This window comes from Phocoena phocoena, chromosome 17, assembly GCF_963924675.1.
Source record: "Phocoena phocoena chromosome 17, mPhoPho1.1, whole genome shotgun sequence".
Classification (NCBI taxonomy): domain Eukaryota; kingdom Metazoa; phylum Chordata; class Mammalia; order Artiodactyla; family Phocoenidae; genus Phocoena; species Phocoena phocoena.
In genome coordinates, this window is record NC_089235.1 from 2,136,993 (window position 1) to 2,160,000 (window position 23,008).

The following is a 23,008-nucleotide window of genomic DNA, read 5'->3' on the forward strand; positions in this document are numbered from 1 at the left end:
TCAGGAGTTTATTTATTTACATTGCTGTATAGTATTCTACCGTATGAGTGTAGTAAAGTTTGGTAATGCATTCTTCTGCTGAGAGACAGCAGAACTGTTTCTGGTATTTTGCTATTGTAAATAAAGCTGCTATAAACATTCTCGTACAAGCCTTCTGGAAGTCATAGTATTTTGTGTCACTACTATAAGTACCTAGGAGTGGAATTGCTGAGTCACAAGACGGATGTGTAATCAACTTGCTAACAAACTGCCAAATACATTTCTAAGGTGGGCGTGTATTTACAAACCCCCCACTGTCCACTCCAGTGGTGGATGAGAGAGGTCTGGCTTCTCTCCATTAATTCCAATATTTGATGGTCAAAAATTTCTTTAGCTATTCTCTTGAGTGTGTAGTGGTACCGAATTGTAGTTTTAATTTGCATTTCCCTGAAGACTAATGATGATTAGCTCCTGTGCTATTTGCATATTTTATTATCTATTTGCATATTTTATTTTGTAATGTGTCTGCTCACATCTTTTCCCCATTTTTCTGTTGGTATGCCTTTATATTATCACACTGAAGGAGTCGATAAGCCTGTTTATAGTAAGCTTTTTGTTAGCTATATGTGTTACAAACATTCTGTGCACGACTGTCTTTTTTACCTAAACGTGTGTCAAGTTTGCACAACTTTTTGATTTTGATAAGGTCTAATTTACCATTTTGTTGTTGTTGTTTTCGTTGTATATGCTTTTGGTTTTCTGCATCTTTTCTAAGAAATATTTGCCTATCCCAAGGTTGCAAGGATATCTGCCTACACTTTTGCAAGCAGCTTTATAGCGTTGACTTTTATGTTTAAGTTTATAATCTATCTTATATTAGTAACATTTTGGTTCCGAGGTAGGAATCAAGAATGAAGGAATCACTATCTTATTTCCACTAATGTATACGTCTATTCTTTCACCAAAACCACACTGTTGATTATTGCAGCTTTATAGTACTTTAAAAAGTCACCTAGGATTGGTTCTTCAACTTTGTGATACTTCAAGATCATTTGGCTATTCTAGATTCTTGGCATTACTGCATCCATTTTAAAATAGCACATCAATTTCTATTTAAAAAACTAGTATGATCTGGAATGTGACTGAGTTTATAGACAATTAATATAATTAACACCTTAACAATTTTAAACCTTTCATTCCACAAACATATCTTTCCATTTATTTATATTTTAATTTTTCTCGTCAATATTTTAATGTTTCCAGTGGGAAAATATTGCATATCTTACATTACATTTATTTTAAGCATTTTATGTTTTTGTTTTATTGTAAATAATATTTTAAAGATTTAATTTTCGAATTATCTGTTGCTAACACATAGAAACAATAACACATCACATTTTTATATATCAACATTCTGCAGCATAGTTTAATTTTCTTATTAACCAGTAAGATTTTTGTACTTTCTCTAAATTTTTCTACATATAAAGTTATGTCATCTGCAAATAATGTTTTGCTTGTTTCTTTCCAAGCTGTATTTCTTTTAATTCCTTTCTTTGCAGGGGAGGGGCGGGTCATCTATTGCAACAGCTCCGGCCTCTTGTAAAATGCTGAGTGAAGTGCTGAGTGCAGACGTCCTTCTCCTGCTCAGGATATTAGTGGGAAATCTTCCAGTTTTTTACCATTAAGTGTGGCATCAGCTGTGGGTGTTCATAGATGCCCTTTATTAGAATAGAATAGAGGTGCCTTTATATTACTGGGTTCCTGAGGATTTTTCTCTTCCTTTCTTTTTTTTTAATAGACGTTAATGTTGAGTTGTGTCAAATATTTTTCCATCCATTGAGATTATTACATTTTTTCTTTTTTTTTATTCTGTTGATAGGGTGACTTTTTAAAAATTGATTTTGAATGCCAAATAAAGCTTGCTGCGTTCCTAGGATAAACATCATGGTCATGGCCTATTTTTTTATGTATATTACACGTTTTAATTTGCTAATGTATTGCTATTTTTAAAAAAAATCTATGTGCATTAAAGATTTCCAGATGTACTTTTCTTTTCCTGTAGTGTTTTAGTGGGATTTTGGTACCAGGGTTATTATGTCTTTGTATAAGTTGTGAAGTAGTAACTCCTATTTCCAGAGAGAAATTGTTTAACAGAGATCATATCTCTTTCTTAAATGATGGAATAAATTCACCAGAGAAGCAATCTGATCCTAGAATTATCATTTTTGTTTTGTATGAATTAATTTCTTAAATGGATATAGGACTTTTTTGATATTCTTTTTTCTTCTTTTGTAAATTTGGGTTAGATTTTTTTCAATATTTTTGTTCATTTCAACTAAGTTGTCAATCTTTGCATGAAGTTATTCATCATATCTTTTCATTATCCTTTTAACATCTGTTGATTTGCAGTAATGCCTCCTCCTTCAGTCCTGATACTTATAATTTATATTTTCTCTCTTTTACTAGATCGCTTTTGCTATGGGTTTTATTAATCGTTCCAAAGAACTCATTTTTGTTTTGGTTAGTTCTGTGTTATTTTCAGTGTGCTGTTTCATTGCTTTTCACTTTTATTTTTATTATTTTCTGTCTTCTGTTTACTTTGTTTGCTCTTCCACTTCTAAAATCTTAAGACACAAGCATAGATCACTGAGTTTACATCTGCCTTCTTTTTGTGCTATAGTTAAGTCTTTAAATTGCAAAGGACTGCTGTCGATGCATTACAGAATTTGATATGCTATGTTTTCATTTTATTCAGTTCAAAATGCATATGAGTTTTAAAGTAATATGTGTGTCCATTAAAAATATTGTCTCATAAGAGAGAAATGCAGAGAAAACATCAAAAGAAAAAATACAAAGTATGAACTTCTTAAGATTTAAAGAGTGTGAAAACTATATCTAGGCTAGTATAGCAAAAAAGCCTGTTTCCCTTCTTAGCACCAGGAAAACTATAGAATTTCAGGGTCATAAAAGAGGAGAGCAGTGTCATTTTTGGGGTTTTTTTGAGCACGTCGGTTAATACATTAGGAGCGTAACCTGTAATGATGTTTGCATTTAAGCGTTGTATGTCAAATAAAAACTGGGAATCAATTACATTAATAGATCATATTTATCTACATTAACAACTCCAAAAATATAATGCTTACAGAAAAAGCAATGAATAGAAATCAAGAAACATGTATTTTAATCCTGACTGAAACAATTACTAAATTTTAAAATCTTAGAAAAATCACAAATCTTTAAGACATATATTACCATCTTTATTTTTTTTTATACAGCAGGTTTTTATTAGTTATTTTATACATATTAAACACTCATCTTTAAAAAACAGACATTGGTAGGTTTCTCATGAGGATCTAATACGAAGTGTTTTAGTTGCAAATTCACAAAATTAAATAGTGTCAATGGGGGTGCTTCCAATTACAGTATATACCAAGAACAGTTGTAAAGACAGAGCACTTACAAACTTTTTTTGCATCATAGAGTGTTATGGTAAATAAACATGGGATTTGCTAGTAGATAAGACATGATATTAAATAGAATTGTGTAGCCAAACAAAATCTTGCACCATTCTAAGTATGATTCATAAAATAGGACACTTTGGATAATAAAATGAAATAGTATTTTTTATATGGTTGCATATTTCCCTTAATAAAACCTTAATATTTATGAAATCAAAGATAAATATTTAGACGTAGAGAATGGACTTGAGGACACGGGGTGGGAGAGGGATAAGCTGGGACGAAGTGAGAGAATGGCATGGACATAGATACACTACCAAACGAAAAACAGATAGCTAGTGGGAAGCAGCCGCATAGCACAGGGAGATCAGCTCACTGCTTTGTGACCACCTAGAGGGGTGGGATAGGGAGGGTGGGAGGGAGACGCAAGAGGGAAGGGATATGGGGCTATATGTGTACGTATAGCTGATTCACTTTGTTATAAAGCAGAAACTAACACACACATTGTAAAGCAATTATACTCCAATAAAGTTGTTAAAAATAAATTAAAAAAAAGAAAAGAAAAATATTTGCAGGTCTCTTTTGGGGCCACTTTAGGTTTTAATTTTTATTTTTGTTTACTTGCAAAACTCTGGCTTTGATATAAGCGAAATACAGTTTTATTTTACTACCTGGCTTACCTGATACCACTGAGCATACTGAAGTACGCAGTGTAGAAGGTGTCCATGTAGAACAAGTGGGCTTCTAACCAACGATGCTGTGACTCTTCCCGCAGGTGCACCGAGTGACCAGAGCAGTGGCACCTCCTCTCCCCTCTGCGACAGTGGCTTACACCTCAACTATCATCCCAACAACACAGTAAGAGGCCCAGGGCACAGTCCCCATTAATGAGGAGGGCACCCAAGAAAAATATATGTAGTTAGAGTTTGCACAAGCTGGTCCAGGACCCGGTTTCTCTGATATAATTGAAATCCTCGGCTGCTTTATTTTTTGAGAATTAGGATAATTCAGGGAGGAGAAAAATAAGTAGGTTTGTTATATTTTCCCCTCTCAGGTCTGTATTAAGCCCTTTGTGAGCTCTAGAGACGACTTGGAGAGGTCACGTGCAAAATCATACAATCATTTTATAACATTGCATATTATATGTAATTTCGTGTTCTAAATAATTTGACATAATTTTTATCATTTTTCTTTTGAAACTATTTAGCTAAAAGTAGCCATATATCAGGGTTGCTTAGCAGTCTTCATGCACACCAGGGAATCAGTACAAAGGGAGAAAATCTGACCTACACATTGTATAAAATGTGAGGAATATTAAACTATACATGTACTTAATAATCGATAAACTTGGCATGTTTGTTTTATAAAGTGTCCATTATTATTTTCCACCTGTACTTCGGAGTAAACAGGGTTTTTTTTCTTTTATAAATATTTTGAAACTCCTTGTATTTCACCCTTCAAAACATGTACACATTCTAAAGACAGAACGATTCCCTCTGGTTAAATGTGAGACTAACAATTTCCCCTGTGCTCACAAGCGTGAAGAGAAGCGGAGCTCACTTTGTGTAGAATTTTATCTTTCTGTTCCATGTATTAGGATGTATGTGACGTGGAGCTTCCTCTGACTTGTGTGGTTCACTGTCCATTGGAAATTCTTGAGCTCACTGTGGCATTTTACTCCAGAGTCCTCCTGTGGACATCTGCAGGTCTCCGTGGCCCTCACCGTGCAGCACTGCTCAGCAGTGATCTCAGCGGAGTCCCACAGGCCTCCACGTCGTTTTCATTTGTTTGTTCTTTTGCTCTGAAAGAGGAACCCTTGGCAACATCAAAGGTTACCTCTACAGGTATAAACCAGCCCCGTCTGGGTGTACCTCACTGCCCTTCTCTTTTAGTTTTGTTACCAGAGAAATAACTGTCACACAATAGTTAATACTTAAAATGCGGGATCTTCAGAAGATGGCAAGATCTGAGTGCCTTAATTTCCTGATGAGAGAACGAATATACACAACATCCGCCGAAAAACTCAAATGTTATTCAAAGACGTGTCTTTTGTACACATAAGGAAAAAACAAGCTTTTTATGAAACTTAAAATATATGTAATTTTAAACCGGCAGTAGTTGTCTTAACATTAAAACAATATAAGAAAATACAGACATTTTATTGACATAAACATGAAATGAAAACAATGGACAAAGATTTCCTGAGTGTCTGAGGGCTGTCTCATGGGAATATTCACTCTGCTCACAAACGCTTTGAAGTGCGCGATGAATCGCAAGCCCCGTAACAACGTTTAGTGCTTAGCAGATAGAAAGCATTTGCTAATTGAACTGCCTGGATTTTTGTCACCTACTAGTTCACTGTAAGTACAGTTCTGCCCCATCTTTCTCATTCTTGAATGAGCTCAGTCGTCGCTACTTTATTTCTTCCTTTTCTCCTCTGCCCATTTTTCGTGTTTTCACTACAATTCTTAATCTCAGTGATTCCCTCCTCCCTTTCTTATAGAATTCCATTAACAGCGAAATTAACCAATATACCTCTATTGCCAGCGAACAGGGATTTCCTGTGGTTTTCAATAAATGTCTTCTGATTATCTAAGGGTAAAATACCCCTCAGATGACAAGGGTGTGACATCAACACTGAAAGCACAGAAACACAACAGCACTGCTGAACGTTTGTTGTCTTTTCAGGACACGCTGTCCTGCTCTTCGTGGCCCGCGTCCCCGGGCCTGAGGTGGGAAAAGCGGTGGTGTGACCTCAGGCTGATCCCTCTGCTGCATTCCCGGTTCTCCCAGTACGTGCCCGGGACAGACCTGAGTCGGTGAGTTCATGTCAGCGGCCTCCGCTCGTCTGTTGATTGCATTTGAGACCTGGAGTGAGACTTGTAACCTGACATGCCTTACGGGTCTTACCATCAGGTTTCTAAGAGTAGGAAGACCCGCAGAAGAATAGCGTAATGTAGTAAAACGCACCTCACTGCAGGTGCTCGAGGCTTAGGTTTGGCTCAGTTCTCAGCCCTGCTGACCGAGCCCTGCTGACGGTCAGGTACCAGCTCCATCACCCCGTTGCCTCTGAGTCGGGGGTCAGCTCAGTGGCTGGCTCGGCTCTGCTGCCACCAGGGAGGGTGGGCGGCAGGGACCAGCGGCCACCGCTTCATCGCTGCCGGGCAGCGCTGAAGGCTCAGCTGTCCACGGAGCTCGGCTGACGGAGGGCGGCGGAGGGAGCGGGGGCTGAGGGCAGTCGGCCGGCTCCCACCACCTCACCCCACCACCTCACCCCACCACCTCACCCCACCACCTCACCCCACCACCTCACCCCACCACCTCACCCCACCTGGGGGATGACGGGTGGGTTGGAGCCTGAGGTCCTGCTGGGCCAGAGCGGTCAGCATGGGAAGGGGGCAGAGGGCTGAGCAGCTCCATCTCGGGTCGCCTCACTCAGTCTAATGGCTGCAGGCGGGTAGGGAGCCTCAGCTCCCCGCTGGACCTCACGCTACCGGGACGGGGCGGGGGCTCAGAGCGCTGCTTGGTTCACGCGGGTGGGGATGGGCAGGGCAGCTTGCCGCTCGACGCCTTGAACACCAGCAGGCAGGGACGGGAGGACAGGGGCAAGACCAGCTGCTGCTCTGCCTGCTGGAACCCTGGGGGGAAGGGTGGAGGTGCCACTGACGTTGGGCCAGATTAGGGCAGGCCGCCAAAAAGGTGGAATGCTTCTAGCCCGCTGCTTTGCCAGCCTTTGCACTACGAGTACAGACGCTCCTGGAAGCACTTTCTTGTCTTGCTCTTGGTCATCCTGGATGGAGACCCCGGAGCACCCTGCCTAGGATACACAGGAGGCGACAGGGAAGTTCAGGAGACTGACCCCCAGTCACCTCTCAGCCCCACGGCCCCCGGCAGTCGCCTTACCCTTCCACCTTTCAGGAGCTGCCTGTGCTGGCCCTCGGGTCACGGTCAAGGTCCTTTAGTTGTATTAGGGAGCCCTTGGGAGGGGTAGGCTGCTCTCCCTTGCCCGGAATTGGAGGCTCACCGGTACTGATAGTCAGATATTTTTGTTACGTATTTAATAGTGTTCCCTAATTTTTGTTACAATTACTTCTTTGACCCACGGGCTATTTACAAGTGTATTGCAAAATTTCAAAATAGTTTGAGATTTTTTTAATTCTCTTTTGTTATTGCTTTCTCGTATGATTTCATGCTGAATGGTTTCAGCCCTTTGATATCTGTTTAGACTTGATTTCACCTAGTATATAAATAATTTTGACAGGTGTGCCATATGCACTTCAAAGAATGTGCAATGTCGGGCTTCCCTGGTGGCACAGCGGTTGAGAGTCCGCCTGCCGATGCAGGGGACACGGGTTCGTGCCCCGGTCCGGGAAGATCCCACATGCCGCGGAGCGGCTCGGCCCGTGAGCCATGGCCGCTGAGCCTGCGCGTCCGGAGCCTGTGCTCCGCAACGGGAGAGGCCGCAACAGAGAGAGGCCCGCGAACCACAAAAAAAAAAAAAAAAAAAAGAATGTGCAGTGTCATTTTCCTTAGTTCGGTGTCTATGTATTTCAACTAGGTTGTATTTGTTCATTAGGGATTCTGATCCTCTGTATCATTAATGATGTTCTTGTCTGTTTATTGTCTCAGATATTGAGAGAAATGCATTCGTCTCCCAGTATGATGGGGGCTTTGTGTATTTCTCCTTTTAAGTGTGCCATATTTGCTTTAATTCTATATTATCGGATACAAACAGATTTAGATTTTTTACAATTTCCTGATGATGACCCTTTTATCATTATGAAATGTCCTATATCTCTGGAATTTTTCCTTACCTTCAAGAATTACATCAGGTATCTACACTGTATATTCTTTTATCTATTTCTTTCAACTCTTTTTAGCCCTGTGCTGTAATATGTGTCTCTTCTGTGTCGCATATACATTTTTCTTTTTTTTTAAATTTAAAGTAATGATCTTAGTCCTTTAATTGGATTACTTAGTCTAGTTGCTTTTTTTTTTTTTTTTTGCAGTACGTGGGCCTCTCACTGTCGTGGCCTCTCCCGTTGCGGAGCACAGGCTCCGGACGTGCAGGCTCAGTGGCCATGGCTCACGGGCCCAGCCGCTCCGTGGCATGTGGGATTTTCCCGGACCGGGGCACGAACCCGTGTCCCCTGCATCGGCAGGCGGACTCTCAACCACTGCGCCACCAGGGAAGCCCTAGTCTAGTTGCTTTTAACATAATCACTGGTATATCAGAGATTATATCTGCCATCTTAGTATTTGCTTTCTATTCAACACTCTAGTTCTTGTTTTTTATAATTAAAATTTTTGTTTTGAGATAATTATAGATTCATATGCAGTCGTAGAAATAATAGAGAGAGATTACATTTTTTTTGCCCATTTTCCCAAATAGTAACATCTTGCAAAATTATAGTACAACACCCCATTTAGGAAACTGACATCGACAAAATCCACCACTCATTCATGCAGATTTCACATGCCTGAGTGTGTAAGAGTGTGTGTATGTGTGTGTGTATGTGTGTGTCTGTATGTTTAGTTCTGTAGAATTATATCACATGCTCATGTTCTCATATCCACCTACCCAAGCACAAGGTGGAAGAGTTCCGTCACCACAAGAACCCTCCTGTTGCCTGTCTGTAACCATGCCAGCATCCTTCTTCCCCATCACATAACAACTCACTACTCTGTTCTTCACCTCTAATTATCTTGCCATTTTAAGAACATTATATAAATGGAATCCTACATTATGTAACTGTATTGGATTGAATTTTCTCACTCAGCATAATTCTTTGGTAATTCTTCCTAGTAGTTGCATTTTTCAGTTGTTTATCCCTTTTTATTTCTGATAGTATTCTGATAGTATGGCTGTATCACATTTTACAAATTCATCCCTTAAAGGACATCTGGGTTGTTCCAGTTAACTCTAAATAAAGATGCAATGAACGTTTTGTATAGATTTTTGTGGGAATGTGCGTTTTCATTACTTCAGGTAAATGTTCAAGAACTCGAGTACTTGGTTGTGTGACAACAGCATGTTTAGTTTATTGAGAAACAGACACATTGTTTTGTAGGTAGCTGTACGGTTTTGCATTCCCACCAGCAGGATATGAGCCACCCAGTTTCTCTACATCTTTGCCAGAATTGGGAGTTGTTGCTGTCTTTTACTTTACCATTCTTACAGGTATAAGGTATAGGTGTGATATATCACTGTGACCTGCATTTGCATATCCTAGTGATGGTCAGCATCTTTTCATGTGCTCATTTATCACATGAAATCCTATTTGGTGAAATGTCTCTTTGTCTTTTGACGATTTTGTAATCGGCTTTGCTTATATATTTATATTTATTTTTTTACTGTTGAGATTTGAGAGTTTTATGTATATTCAAGAAAAAAGTCCTTTGTCTCAAGGTACTAGTTTCTGTATTCTGTTTTCTTTAACTTTTTTCTTACTTTCTGAAATAATTAAACATTTTTATTTTTTAATATTCCCTCTATTATAGTGTTATATATGCATTCTTTTACTTTGTTTTAGTTATTGCCTAAACGTTATACCATATGTCTTTGTCCTTCCAGGCTGCTATAACAAAATACAGCAGATAATAACAGCAACAAACAACAGAAATTTGTCTCTCACAGTTCTGGATGCGGAAGTCCTAGATTAAGGCACCTAGATCATGTTCTAGTCCTTTGATGAAGCCCCCCCCAACCCTTCTTTGTTCATATCTGGTGTCTTCTCACTCTGTCCTCACTTGGTGGAAGGGTCAGGGATCTCTCTGGAAGCTCTTTTATAAATCACTAAGGACTTGCCCCCGCCATGGCTCTAGCATCTCCCCAAAGCCCCACCTCTCAATACCATCTCGTTGCTCACTAGGATTTCGAAACATGAATAGGAGGTGGGGCACCAACACTCAGACCATAGCACCATCTATACATGATTTATTAGTGTTTAGTGCAATTTATTAATTTTGCCTCTTTCAGAAAATTCTAGAAACTTAGAACACTTTAGCTAATTCCTTTATTTCTTTCTTGTCTTTGGGCATATATATATATATATATAGATAGATAGATAGATTTGAATTATATATGTATCTTAAAATTTTATTATCTTCAGCTATTATTCGTATCCTAACTTTAATCTTTCTGTTTCTCTTTATTTTTTTTCTTTTGTTTCTATTTTTCTTCTACTTTAAGAACTTTTGAAATATTTCTGTTAATGGTGTTTTTAATGTGTATACTTGTTTTCTTTTGTTTTGTTTTTCCTTTAAAAATTTATGTAGTTACATGATTTAAAAATGGTTAGCTAAAGCAATTTATGAGAAAAAGGAAATTGTGTGAATCCAGATGACTTCTTACATTTTTACTTTTATGGCACCTCAACACATCAACAGCTTTTAGCAATTGAATTAACTTCACTCAGTAAATACGACAGTAATAAGCAGTTATAAACACAGCACTGTTCTGAGTGGATTGTACAGCACTCCAGCTTGTTCCCGCATTCGCTCAGTAAGTACTGATTTAATGTCTACGTAGGAGGTGTTGTGTTTGCTTCTTTCTGTGAAGGAGCTCACAGTCCAGTGGCAGCTGAAGCAGGGGATGAAAAAGAAAACATAAATTATTGGCCCAAGATGGCAGATATACAAAATTGTGGAGCTTAGTTCGAAACCTAGGATATTACGTGCTGGTTGGTTTGGCCAAGGCCCATAATTTTAACTCTGATGATGTGATGCGTCTCGTATTTAATGGCAACAAAGTTGTGTTACTGTCATGTACTATTATGTAGCCTGAATTAGAACATCACACTATTTTATCAGTGGTGAGACGGTTTATGTTCGTCGTATAGTAATGATTTAGAAGTATATGTCTCATTTCAGTTTTGAAGTATCAAAATACGACAGAACATTGCAGTGTCAGGGAATCAGAGTGGGAAGGTTATTAAGGAGAAGAAAGTGGTCGATGGTATTAACTACAGAATAGAAATACTGGATAGACTGAGAAACAGATTAAGCTGAAGGTGACTTTGGCTAGAGTAATTATTGGAGTGAATTGGATAGAAAAAAATGTTTGGTATGAGAAGGATAGTGACGGTAAAGTAAGGGAAACAGTATGTAAGGATACGTCACCCGTAGCGTGATGGGGGAAGGGATAGAAAACTTAAGGCGTCTCCTGCTCGTGCCTAGTGGCCAAGGGGAAGGAGGAGACACAGCGGCCCCGTTGGGTGCACCATTGCCTTTGCTCTTCCATCGCTCTGTCACAGGTGGTGCTGTGCAGATGTACTGGGAGTCGCTGAACGGATGGACTTTCCTCCATCTTCACAGACAGGCCAGCAGGTCCACCGGGACTTCGCTCTATGTGGAGCCGGAACAATTGATGATTTAACAAATATATTCAACTAAATAACATTAAGATTCTAGTTGATTTCACCTACTCTATGAGCCATGCAGTGTCCCCTTGTATACGTTTGGAAGTAAGATGTCCTTCAGTAGGGGGATGGATAAATAAACTATGTACACCCAGATAGTAGAATATTATTCAGCCCTAAAAATAAATGAACTACTGAGCCATGAAAAGACATGGGAGAACCACAGATGCATGTCACTAAGTGAAAGAAGCCAATCTGAAAATCCTACACACTGCTTCCAACTATATGACCTTCTGGAAAAGGTGAGACTATGGAGACAGTAAAAACATCAGTGGTTGCCAGTGGTTGGGAGGTGGAGAGAGACGAAGAGGCAGAGCAGATATACTTGGGGGAGTGAAAATACTCTGGATTATGTTATAATAATAGATATATGTCATTACATATTTGCCCAAACCCATAAAATGTGGGACACCATGAGTAAACCCTAATCTAAACTATGGACCTTGGGCGATATGACGTGTCGATGTAGGCTCATTAATTATAACAAAAGTGCAACTCTCTTGTGGGAGATGTTGATAACAGAGAGGGTGTGTGTGTGTGTGTGTGTGGCAGGAAGTCTATGGGAAATCTCTATACTTTGCCCTCAATGTTGCTATAAACCTAAAACTTCTCATTGCAAAAGTCTTTAAAATGTGAGGTACGCAGGACCAATGCTGCCATCTTCATTTTACACAGAGAGAAATCAGAGGTCGGAGAGTTGCATAAAATCAAGGTACTTGCAATACCTGACAGATTTTAACTGAAGCGGGACAGAAGGGCATTGCAGACAAAGAGAACAGTGGGGAAAAGCCTCTGTTTAAAAGTTCAGGGCTTGTGTCGGATTGGTGAACTTCAGTTTTGGAAAAGAGGTAACAACGTGGTTTGGAAGAGCTTCTGTACAACCTCACCAAACAATTCAGGTTTCGAGCCTGAACCATAAAAGCTGTGATGAGATGGTGCCCCAAGGTAACATCGCGAGCAGAAACGACCTGAACTCAGTGAGAAGCAGAGCGCTTTGCTGGAGTCATTAACCCGAGCTGGTCTTTTTGTTTGTTTGTTTGCTTGGTTGTTTTCGTTTTTCCTTTCCTTAATCATCTCCCCAAATTGTTAATAACCAGATCAAGAATAATGGCCCGTTTTTTAAATACTGCTTGAGTCAGTGCTGCCCTACACACAGAGAACCACTCTCACGGGGCAATCTTTCTTATGTTCCTCCTGAGTACTGGGACGCCCTCCTTGCTTCTCTCCTGCCTTCATTCACATTTTTCCATGTTCTTATCCAGCACAGAGAGAACATATTTGTATCATAAAATACAGTATGATCCTTTCACTCCAAAGAGCCAGTGTTCCCACAGCCCTGCCTGACTCGGGATTAGTTGGAAATGCTGCCACGTGGTTTGCAAAGCTCTCGTCAATCAAGCTGTGCTTTACTGCCACCTTCATGACTCACCGCTGCCCCAGACGCACATGGCAACGAGCCAAACAGCCCCTGTTTCTCACAACCTCTCACGCCTTCACGCTGCTATTTGGTCCCGGAGTAGCTACCTCCCATCCAAAATGTGCACTTTCTCTCCTCTGCCGCATCTAAGCCATTCATCCAGTTGGATCCAAAACCCAGGAGCAATGTGGAGTCTAGCTGCTCCCTCATACTCTGTGAAAGGAAGCAATCACTGCCCCGCAGACTTTCTAACGCCTTTATAAATCCCATGAGCTCACTGTTTTAGTTTCACTCTCACTAACACATGTGTATTTTAGTCCCACGTCATCGCGTAGCTGCCAGGTACCCTACATGGTGTGACAGGACCGCCCACTCCACACAAATCTGATCATGGGAGGCCTCCAGGGAGGTTCAGCCGTGGCTCCCGTGGGCTCTCAGCTCCTTCCGGGGTGTTCACACCCTCCTCCGAGCCTGCCTGCTTCCCCGTGATGTCCCCACTCCCTTTCCGGACAAGGCCATCTAGCCGCTCCAAACCTGTGTAGTTGAGTCTCTACAGCTCTCACTTCTCCCACTTGAGATGCCTTCTCCGACTCCTCACAAACTCAGCATCTCCGACACGTGCCTTCATGTGGCATACGATGCACAGTGAATCAAACATGAATAACTCAGTTGTAGTCATAAGACATGTATGTGTTTTCATGTAAACACATATTTTGAAAATTATTTATGACTATTTTTAGTGAGCAGTCTATTTTTCATACAAAGAACGACTAAGTGTGTATTTTAAATGAATAAAACTACTCTGAAATTCAGAAACATTTGAGAATAACTTTTGCTGCCAGAGTTGTGATCAAGAATCCTTAGAAAAATAGAAAAAATGATTCTGAGCAGAAGGTGGACAGTCTGCGCTCAGAAGTTCAGATTTTCCAACTGTGATCATGTCACTGCTTTTTTCAGCCCGTGTGTGTGTGTTTGTATCTGTGTGTGTGTGTGCAAAGAATCATAATTGAGTCTAAGAATCCTCAAGACTACTGCAAATATTGTTAAAGTTTAATGTTTCCCAGTTACTACAAGACTAACTTAATGGCTAATGTAGTTTATTGATTTCAGAGACTATATGATCAAATAAGATAAAACATAATTTTTTTTTTTTACGATTACTGATCATCTTGACTCAAAGCATTACATTTTCTAAAAGCTGCAAATACGGCCACAGCACTGCAGTTCTTGCTAAGTGCTGGGTGACACATTCTTGCAAAACTCTCTCAAATATTGCATCAAGACCACACATTAACGTCTCATTCAGGGAGCTCCAGTGATTAGTGAAAGTATTGGGGTCCCACCAGTTAATCCGTGAAGTATATTTTTCTCATTTTCTGTTAGGGGAAATTGAGATGCAACTAAGTGGACCAATTTGCCAATATTCTTATTTGTTCAACAGCAGAGGCAGAAATAGGAGCCAGGCTATAATCTTTACGACCAGTTTATTTTGTAAGAGGTTGTATGTAAGCAAGTAAACTGTTCAAATACTTCACTTACATTCATGAAAGGGTTTCCAACAAATCAACCTGAAAAGTGGAAACAGAATGTAAAAATTGATACGTATTAGTGTATAAGCCCAGGTTTATATAAGGTTAGTCCTTTAGAATTATTCCACGTGGAGACTGTGTAGCACGTGTGGTTACATAGACTGCAGATTTCCTCTAAGTGCGTTAACCCTAGTCAGCTAAAAATATCCAGCTGCCACGATTCATTTAAAGCAGAGAGTACAGATGTGTTCAAGACATGCTGTAGTTTGTGGTGCATGAGGCAATGGTTATGACAGGGAGCAGAGAGAAATGTACGTTACTAACTCAGCTTAGTTCTCCTCTTCCACGGGTAGTTGAGCTTCTCTCTGCATATTTAAAATGTCTTACTCACTCTTGAATATCAAAATTAAAGTTAAGAAAGTCACGTGAAGTTGCAGTATTCTTTTTGTGCTGTGCATATTTTTTCATGTCACAAATTCAAAAAAACATTAGTTCAAAGAGACAGACAACAGTTGTCCCCTCTCAGGCTTTTCATGTACTTTTAAGAGCAAACAAAAAAGAATATTTGAACACTTCCCTGTAATCATTTGAAAGTGCTGGTCAAGGCTCTCGGAACAAGTTTCTCTGAAAACATTAATAATGTGGATGCAGAGAGCCGTAGGTGTGAAAGTCTCTGCCACGTGTCCGGTTCCGAAATCCGGACCAGTCTTATGGGACAGGAGAGTGACACAGGCCTCCTGATGAAGCTGGGCCAGAGAAATGCCGCTTGGGGTGTCTTTGTTTGCAGAAATGAAATCATGTGTAATATCCGCAAACTCCTACTTACAAAATTCAGAAGAGACAAAAAAGCAATTTAATTGGAGAAAAATATATAAATGTACAGTATTTACCTAGCATTTTGAATACTGAACTACACAACTTTTCTATTGCTTCAGAAACAGCTGGGATTTAAAGATAGTTTGTGCATTTGGGGATTTTTATCCATTCCTCTCCATTAAGCTTGTATTGAAACATGCAAGAACTTGAAACAGGAAGGTAAAAGTAAATAATGAAAGCTGTAGGAAGCTGCTTTAAACTCAACGGCACTTTTGTAGACCATTTAGGACGGCATCACTGAATGTTCTCTAACGACAACAGAAACTCAGTAGAAGACCATAGAGATATTTAGGGTGGCCGTGGCGTTTTAAGGAGAGTCTAGTTGTTATTGAAATGCGAACATCCACATAAATTTCAAGCATGAGTATTTAGACGTGGAGAAGAACTGCGAACCTCTCATCCGAAACCAACTTAGAGAAGATGAGGAACAACTGGCTTAACAGCTGACAGAGCGCATCAGCTTATGACAGCAAAAGATTGTACATGAGGCTCGGTATCTGTGCGTGCGGTTTCTGTGTGATCTTTCCACTGTACGTCAGGAATGCATTGAAAAATGTCAAGAGGAGTTGATGGTGCCCAAAATCATGGATAAACATCGATGTATAAGTTTATGGCACACTGGAGAAAGAATCCCGCTTAAAGGTCTTAGATATGCATCTCAAAGATTCTCCAAACGTACCTGAATCTCAAGATGCCTTGTAGTCATTCAAAGTTGTGTGTTGTCTGGGTTCCTCTGTAGTGTTCCATTTAAAAACAGATTTTTTTTTAAAGGGAAGTAAGCAAATATGAATTTGAAGCTGCATTTATGTTGTTTGAAAGAAGAGCTTTTGAAGACATAACTGTTTCAAGTCGCAAACAGACAAATGAGACGATGTTCTGATCTAATTTGCTCTGACACCTCCACAGGCAGAACGCTTTTCAAGTCATCGCCGTGGACGGGGTCTGCAGCGGGATCATCCAGTGCCTCTCTGCTGAGGACTGTGGCGAGTGGCTGCACGCCGTAGCGACCAATATTTCCAGCCTCACGAAGCACAACGTAAGTCGTGATTCGCAGAGCTCCTGGCCGGTTCCTCGGCCTCAGTGAATTTCTGCCGTGCATGCATAACCTTGCATCAGCCGCTTGGTGTTCTAAGAATGGGCCACTGCACACCCACCATAAACACTGCTGTGCAGTGTTTAGAGAAAATCACTGTCCTGAGAGTTTTAGTCCAATGTACCGGCTCGACAGTATTGACACCTAAGTTCCATTCACAAACATCGAAGCATCTACATTAGTTAAATAACTGAAAATAGATATTTAGCACTAAAATATCTATTATCTGTATCTACATATATCATCCATCTATCTATGTCTGTATATCTATCTATATATGCATCTATCTAGATATCTTTACATCACTTCTCCCTCTGGTTCCTCTGGAGATCCCCAAAATTTAGAGTATTAACTTGAAGCAAGTACTGTTTGCTACAACCCGTGAATCTTAACCTTCACAAATCTCTTCAAGTACGGGAGCTGGTTTAGGCTTTAGCTGGGACCCAGCCCCCTAACCCATGGCTCCTGCCACCTCTCTCCTTCCACGGGGTAAGGGAGTAGTAGAAGTAAAGTGAGTGGGCTTCTGTGTAAGCACGGCTCTAAGGCGAGTCTCTCTGAAGCATCATCTTCCATTGTTTAGTTTGGTGCCACCTTGGATAATGGTAAAACAAAATCAAAAGAGTTTCGTCAGAATATTTTTAAACTTTATATTCAATGATCTAGAAAAAAGTTTTCAGACAGCAAATATAATTGCGTTGTTTTTTTGCCTTGGGTTTTGTGGGGTTTTTTGTCAGTCTGAAACCTCTTGTCCTTTTCGGCGATTCCAATATGATGACACCACCAGATCAGCAGAGACTGAATCTTGGGTGGGCACTCCTGCCCAAACCAGATTGCCCCGGAGATATCAGCCTGGATTATCCGGGAGGGTCCAGTGTAATCACTAGAGTCTTTAGAAGTGGAAGAAGTAGGAAAAAGAGAGGACTAGGGAGACGGCAGCATGGGGAGGGGAGGGCTGACACTGCTGGCTCTGAGGATGGGGAGGGACCAGGACCCCAAGAGGGCAGGAGGCCAGGAGAAGCTGCCCACGACGAGGGGACACTGCCGCCCCGGGCAGAGACCATCCTGCCCTCACCCTGATCTCATCCCAGAGAGGCCCACTGAGGCTGCTGACCTACAGAACTGCAGGATCACGGATTAGTGTTTCTTTTAAAGCACGGTTTGTGGAAATTTATTATTTCAATAATAGAAAACGAATATAGCACCTATTTATCTTCAAAATAAATCCATTGAATTTTTTTCACTTAATCTAAATCTCATGGTTTAATCTGAAAATCATACTTTTACTCTTTCACATTTAACTTTTTCGGAATAACCATGAAATGCACTTGCATATAAGAGAAAACAACCTAATATTTGTATTATTAGGTTGTCCATGTGCAAAGCAGCCTACAGTATTATTTGAGTCCCTAGACCCTTTCAAAATGACTCATTTGTAATAATATCACAAGAAAAGTCATCGGAATTGCTGAGCTAAAGCCACCTGAACAGGGACTGTCTTTGGAGTGGGAAGGGTCTGTGTGTCTCAGTGCCTCGGTGGGCCGGGCAGGGCTGGGAGCCTTCACATACCACAGAAAGGGGGAGGGATAAAGGGCAAGAAGAAAGCGAAGGAAGATGGAAGCATAGCTCCGAACACGCTCCTGTTTGATCAAAGGGAATCTAAGATGATGCTTTAGCAGAGGCACGGCTGCCATGGGGAAAGCATGGCTGCAGTGTCAGGGACTCGGTGTGGAGCCTTGGTCTCTACTCACCAGCTCTGGGACTGGGCTTCGTGGTCCCCTTCGTCAGCGGGCACCGTTAGCTCCAGCCACCGTGAGGGTTAAATGAAAAAGTGCTTTAGACATCCTGGCCCTTGAATGATGCTGAAACGTTTGCACTTTTTCTTCTCTCCAGCTGCACTCTAAGTTAAATGATTTAATCCATAAACCACCAATAAATGGCCGTATCGATGTGCTTATTGTATGCGAGGTGGCACATCTTTGTTTTGTCCAGTTGTCATTTGAGATTCTCCATCTTCTGAAAGATGGTTGTTTGGATAACAATGCTGATAAAACGGGACAAGATGAGTTAAATGTCTAGTAGTGACTAGACCATTGAGCAGCTATATTTCTGGCAGCCACAGATCTACCCCTCAGTTCCCTCATCTTTAAAAGAGACAGAGGGAAGACGATAGAAGACAAAGCTCTCTTTCAGCCAGCATTTCATGAATCTAACCTTTCCAGCCACTCTTTACCGCTCCAGCACTAAAATCAATCCTGAATGATAAGCAGAGAGAATCTCATGCAACATTTCTACTAAGGTTCCCTGCTAACTTAAAGGGATCTCTTCCAGTCTAAATTCTTCCATATATATCCTATGTATGCATTTCCTTTATTGGAATGGAGTATGCTGCTTGAAATGTATCACTTGTGTGTGTGTGTGTGTGTGTGTGTGTGTGTGCGCGCGCGCAGACAGATATATATGTATATGTAATATGCCTCTATTCTTTTTTAAAAGATTTATTTATTGTTTATTTATTTTATTTATTTTTGGCTGTGTGGGGTCTTAGTTGCGGCATGCAGGATACTTGCGGCACGCGGGATCTTCATTGTGCTGTGCGGGCATCTCTCTAGTTGCGGCACGCGGGTTTTCTCTCTCTAGTTGTGGTGCACAGGCTCCAGGGTGCGTGGGCTCTGTAGTTTGTGGCACGCGGGCTCTAGTTGAGGCAAATGAGCTCAGTAATTGTGGCGCATGCACGCGGGCTTAGTTGCCCTAAGGCACTTGGGATCTTAGTTCCCCGACCAGGGATCGAACCCATGTCACCTGCATTGCAAGCTGATTCTTTACCACTGGACCACCAGGGAAGTCCCAATGCTTCTATTCTTAGTGGTTCAATGAAAATTACTGTGATCTTAAATAAGAATGATTGCATATATGAGATTTTCAAAATACATAATTCATATTTTATTATGTGAAAGAGAATAGACTCTTTTCCCCAAATGTTTGTATCAATTGAGAATGCTTTCAATGACAAACTAGAGAAACCCTAAATACTGATAGAGTAAAGAGTTGGGTTTTTCCCCAAATGAAAAGAATTGTGGATGGTGGCATCTGCTGGAAACCACCATCCACCCAGAACCCATCCTCTGCCTACACACATAAGGGCTGCAACAGTTCCAAACATCACTTCAGTGTTCAGAACAGGAAAGAAAGGGAAGAAGGATAAGCAGCGTCAGCTACATCTCTCCTCTTTCATCAAGATAAGAGAAAATTTCCCAGAAACCCTTTAGTGGACTAATAATGCTCACTTCTCCTCCCGAACTCAGCCCCATGACGATTCTGAGGGGTGGGTGGCTGGAGAGTGGGGGGGCTAGTCTCTGCCTTTTCTAGTGTTTGTAGTGGGAGAACCAAGAAAAGAAGATTGTGAATGGCTTCTGAGTCAGATAACCAACAATATCTACTACACTGCTTAATACTAAAAATATTAATTCTAAAAATAATGCATGAACAACCAACACCCCTGTGCTTTTTGTGGATTGATCACAGTCCTTCAGGATTCACACACACACACACACACACACACACACACACACACACATTTCATCAGTCATTTGAGTTCCTGTAGGATGTATTTCAGCCATCTTCCTATATTTTACCCATTTACCTGCAGGAGCAAAACCCATTACTTGGGAGTCACATTTAATTCACAGAGTTCTGCTATTTTAGATGGCAAATACTTGCAAGTTGAGAAAAGGGAATTTTTTCCCATAATGCCGTTGGTTATGGAAAGCTAAAGAAGAAACTTCTATCGTGTCTGCCACATTAAAAAGACTCGACAAAGCTTGTAGGTGAATTGAAAGTCATGACAAAATAAAGCCTAGCAGAAAGGAGATTTACCGAAAAGGAACTGAAGTCTGTGATCAGAGGTTGCAGCGTGTGGGCTGACAGGCATGGGTGTCACTTAAGGAGACGTTTTCTTCCTTTTTGTAGCCGCGGATTTTTCTGAGTCCTCAGATGCACTTTAGTGTAGGGTGTTGCTTTCTGCATTGCTTCTCCTCGCACACCAAAGTGCAAACTTCACACATGCAGAGGTCACCCAGAAATGGGTTACAGAGGGTGGAATCAGACAACGGCAGAGTCAGTAGATCAAGTCAGAAGAAAGGCCGGGCAAGCTGGGCATTCTGTTGTGTGCATATGTGAACTAGCCAGCCTACTTTGTCTCTTAGAAAACTACTCACCAACAGTTAAAGTTCTTGTAGAATTCTTGATACTGGAGAACATTAGCTGATGTTTACTTGCTCAATCCAGAACTGCCTTGATGTTAACTGTAAAGCACGGTCGTAAGCAAACAGGCAGCTTTACTGGCAGCTTCCCTGCCAGCCCTGGTCCGGTTGGGCTCTACCCGCCTGGCCCCGCCCCTGCCTCCTCTTTGGAGCATTCCCAGCCCCTAATGTTCCAGGGGCCTCAAAGCCACAGGCACCGCACAGGGGCCCTTGCCCCGACACACCCACCCCTCTGCCACCCGTGCCCAGGCCTGGATTTCAGCGTGGCCTTGGTCGTAATCATAGTGACAGGAGCTGACCATCCTGGGCCCACAGCTGCTCCCAGGCTGATGGAAGCTCCACGGGAACGTGGGGTAATTCCTCCCCCGGGCATACCTTGTCCAGTGCAAGTCGGGCGGCAGAAGGAAGCAGGCTAACAGAGGACTCGCCCTTGCTCACCGGATGAACCATCTGGAAACGCAGTGACTGCACGAGGCTCTGAAGGCGGGTCACGCCTGGTGAACGACTGACGGCGTTTGATGAGAAGCCCTGGGCAGCTCGGGCACACGGACCGCTCGCCAGCCGAGGCCTGCTTTCTGCTGCCGGCCTCCCTTCCCTTCACCTGTGACTCTGGCCTCCTGAGGACTGTACACCCTCTTCGGGCTTTGTTTCTCGGGAGGTGAGACCAAGGGCACCGAGCGGTGCACGTTCCGCCCAGGAGCGGACGTCGTGTGGAAGAGAAGGGCACTAAGTACGCAGGTGAAAGGCCCCAGGATATCACGCGAGAAATCACTGGGAGTTTGCAGTGGCTCCACGGAACGTTTCTTAGAACTGCCGTCTTCGGAAACTGAGCTTAAGAGCCAGACCCGAGGGGCAGAGGCAGCTGCAGGCCTCTCGCAAGGACCCAGGCTGGATTCTTACTGTGAACACTGCACGTTCCCCTCCTTAGGAAGCCTGACTATTTAATAATTTGGCAACGATGGACCTATTCTCTCCACCTGTGACCAATACTGGCAGATAAAACACATCCCATCACTGCCTGCAACCCAGGGTCCCTGCTGCCTGCACACCCCACGTCCGGCCAGGGTCCCCGCTGCTCACATGTGCACAGGCATTGTGCGACCTGCTCTAACACTCATGCCAAAGACGTGCTTGTTTTGCCAACTCTACCAGAGGGTTCCTGAGGACAGGGATCTGGTACCCTTGGCATCCCTTCACGTCTGACATACAGTCATTTCTGGAGTTCAGTGAATTCATGGAAGAATAAGTTAGCTCTGAGCAAAGAACTAGACATTTATAAATGGCTGCAACCTGCTTTTAGCTTTTAGGCTTCTAATTCACAGTAAGATTGTGTGTGTGTGTGTGTGTGTATGTGTGTATTATATATACTATGTATGATATATACCATATACATGCTAATCGTAAGGATGGCGACAGGTAAAATTGAAAAGTTCTTGTACTAGAAAAAATAAGAAAGTTCACTTGGGTATAACACTGGGTGGTCATCCTGATGGATTCTTAATAGACAGGTTTTTAAAAGCAACAAGGCAGGCAATTACATTGTACCCATGGGCCTGGGGAATAACCAAGGTGGCCAGGGCGTAGAATCCATAGTCTGAGAAAAATGGATGAAAAACTTGAGCTGAAACGTGGGCTCCTGAGGCAGAAATCATTTTTGATTCTTCCCTTTCCTGGTGAAGGCAGTTTTACCAACAGCTGCAGAACGGATATATCGCCGTGATGCACCCACACTAACATCGTGTGTCATCGGGAGGACTTACATCTACGGAATAAGATCTCTCCGGGTCCTTACACATCTGCTAACTGACATTGGCCACAAATCTCTAAGGAAATTGGGGGGCCATTTCTTGTTTCCGTAAGAATTATTTCCTTGGATAAATCTTCAAAATTAATTTTCATGGGAAAATATACCTTGTGAGCAGGGTCCTACAGCACCCATCCTGAGAGCACATCACTCATCAAAACTGACGTGTACGT

At 41.7% G+C, this 23,008-nt stretch overlaps 1 protein-coding gene across 2 annotated transcripts in view; it reads left to right on the forward strand.

Annotated features, from left to right (window-relative positions):
• The window catches only part of SNTG1 (syntrophin gamma 1), a 188,496-nt gene that overhangs the window by 76,850 nt on the left and 88,638 nt on the right, over positions 1-23,008 (forward strand). For both annotated transcript variants that reach the window (XM_065895511.1, XM_065895512.1), the window contains exons 8-10: positions 4,213-4,295; positions 6,126-6,256; positions 16,586-16,715. In XM_065895511.1, coding sequence (XP_065751583.1) covers positions 4,213-4,295; positions 6,126-6,256; positions 16,586-16,715 — 344 coding nt within the window. The remainder of the gene's footprint in view (positions 1-4,212; positions 4,296-6,125; positions 6,257-16,585; positions 16,716-23,008) is intronic.